The sequence below is a fragment of the Egretta garzetta genome, unplaced genomic scaffold, assembly GCF_000687185.1.
Source record: "Egretta garzetta isolate BGI_Z169 unplaced genomic scaffold, ASM68718v1 scaffold59, whole genome shotgun sequence".
NCBI lineage: Eukaryota > Metazoa > Chordata > Aves > Pelecaniformes > Ardeidae > Egretta > Egretta garzetta.
The window spans coordinates 1246883-1248850 of NW_009267230.1; the positions used below are offsets into that span (position 1 = coordinate 1246883).

General features: G+C 55.9%; 2 protein-coding genes and 1 long non-coding RNA gene across 3 annotated transcripts in view; 1 reads left to right on the plus strand and 2 right to left on the minus strand.

The window, feature by feature from the left end:
• LOC104133884 (FA complementation group G) overlaps positions 1–1598 on the minus strand; it is a 2392-nt gene extending 794 nt beyond the window's left edge. The window contains exons 1-2 of the mRNA XM_035902672.1: positions 1182–1598; positions 379–572 (exon numbers count right to left, since the gene is read on the minus strand). Of these exons, the coding sequence (XP_035758565.1) occupies positions 379–572; positions 1182–1245 (258 nt within the window). The 5' untranslated portion in view covers positions 1246–1598. The remainder of the gene's footprint in view (positions 1–378; positions 573–1181) is intronic.
• Positions 1–1968, minus strand: part of PIGO (phosphatidylinositol glycan anchor biosynthesis class O) — a 27007-nt gene that overhangs the window by 3200 nt on the left and 21839 nt on the right.
• The window catches only part of LOC118453168, a 6628-nt gene continuing 4679 nt past the window's right edge, over positions 20–1968 (plus strand). Inside the window, exon 1 of the long non-coding RNA XR_004843104.1 lies at positions 20–30. This is a non-coding gene — a long non-coding RNA (uncharacterized LOC118453168). The remainder of the gene's footprint in view (positions 31–1968) is intronic.

A 1968-nucleotide genomic window follows, 5' to 3' on the forward strand; every position in this document is an offset into this window, starting at 1 on the left:
AAGGTTCCCCTGCATCCCACTCCCTACAGAGTCTGCGAGCCCACCTGCAGCCCCCTTCCAGCCTGCCCAAGTCTCCTGTCTCATGCCTTGAGGTCCAGGGCCCCAACAGGCAAGAGATATTCTGGGACTCATTAAGGCACTCAGGGCCATGAGGCTATGCTGGGACGCCAGGGAGAGGATTACTCATGCTGACTGGGCAGCACTGACGGCTTCAGGTCTCCAAATACCACAGCAACATTTTGCGGAGTGGGGTTTATGACAAACACCATATTTATGCCAGCTCTGCCTCCTTTAGCAAACTTGTGGGTATTTTTATCTCCACAGATACTCCAGTGCAGGTAACTGGGAGCTGCGCAGCATCCGCCCATGCCCAGTTACCTCAGCGTTGCTCAGGAGCCGGAAGAGGCCAGCGGTGCTTCCTGGGCGGCTGGCTGCCAGCCACCACGCAGCTTGCAGGGCCCCCAGTCGGTGCAAAGGTGCCTGTAGCTCCTCCACAGTTACCTCCTGCAGCACCTTCTGCCACAGCTCCTCAGTGCTAAGGTCCTGCCCACAGGCCCCACAAGCCTCCAGAACTGAAAAAACAAACAAAAGACCCCCAGGCAGGAGAAAACAGGTTGGTGCCCTGTAACAGGCACCCTCCCCAAGAGGGAGAGAAGGCCTCAAGCAAGCATGGGCTCCTGCTGGCGAGGGAAGGAATGGGGTTACAGGGCTGGCTTAGCCTCAGCAGCATGGAAACTCTCAGACAGTGGAGTTAACAGCTCAGGAGACAGCACACGTTTCAGAGCTATGACTCTGGTTCTGCCAAGTCCTCCTGAGGTCACTTGCCACCAGGCAATCAAGTGCCAACACGACAAAACCCCCTCTGACCTGTAGCCTATTTCAGTGAGTTTTCTTTGAAGCCAGCACACCACAATTAAAGAAAACAGTCAGTTTCCACCGTCGCTGAAACTTTGCTAGAAACTTGGCACATTACGCCTTGAAAACTCTTAAGCTTCCCTTAAAACCTCCAGCCCATCCCTGCAGGCAGCAGCAGGCAGACAGGCAGGCAGCTGTGCACTGTCCCTGGCCGCAAGCTGCCCCACCTCCTGCCCTTCCTGGCAGAGCCAGGCTTCCCTGCTCACAGCCCTCCGCCTCCAGCCAGCCACCGCACATCTCCAAAGCACAGAGAACAATCTCCTTACCCCTGAGGAGCCCCTGGCGTATTCCTTCTGCTTCTCCTTCAACTGCAGAGTCAGATGCTCCCATAGTAAAAAGCAGGGAGTTGTAGAGGATAGTAAGCTCCAGAGGCAGGGCAGGGAGGGCAGCTGGCAGCCCTGTGATCACAGCCAACCCAACAAGAAATTAAGCTGGCTAGGAAAAACCCAACAACCATCCATGCTAAGGTGTCATCACCTGGCTGTGTGACAACAGAAGTGTCCTGGCAAGTATTTTTTTTTTTGTTGTTGTGGTGAGATTCGACAGCTGAGGAGCTGTAGTACCTAGAGAGATGGCAGGTGTCACCTCTCCAGGTGCCGACACTGCTTTAGACATCCATTCCCCAGCTATCCAGGCACTACAGTTCTCCAGGACTGAGACCCTTCAGCTCTCCCAAAAGAGCATCTGTCCTCCAATGCACATCCACCCTTTTGCACAGGTTTCCCACCCTGTATCCCTCTCCCTTGTGTCAGGCTTCCTCTATGCCAGTGTGGCAGGGAGCCCCTTCCACAGCTTTCCAGGACAAAGGTTGCCTCATTTTTTTTTCCAGAAACCCCAAAGCTCTGCACACATCCCCCAACAAGATTAGGTAGAAGTTGGGGCTGGGTCTTAATCCCTTGGGAGGCCCAGGTCAGCTTCGGAAGTTTGTTTCCAGCTGAGCTGCGGCGAACGCCGGTGCCTGGGAACCGGTGCTTCCACGGGACCGGGACGGCAGCGGGAGGGAGGGTGAATGCAAGGCACGGGGCAGGGCGGCTCCGGCTGACCGGGCCGCCA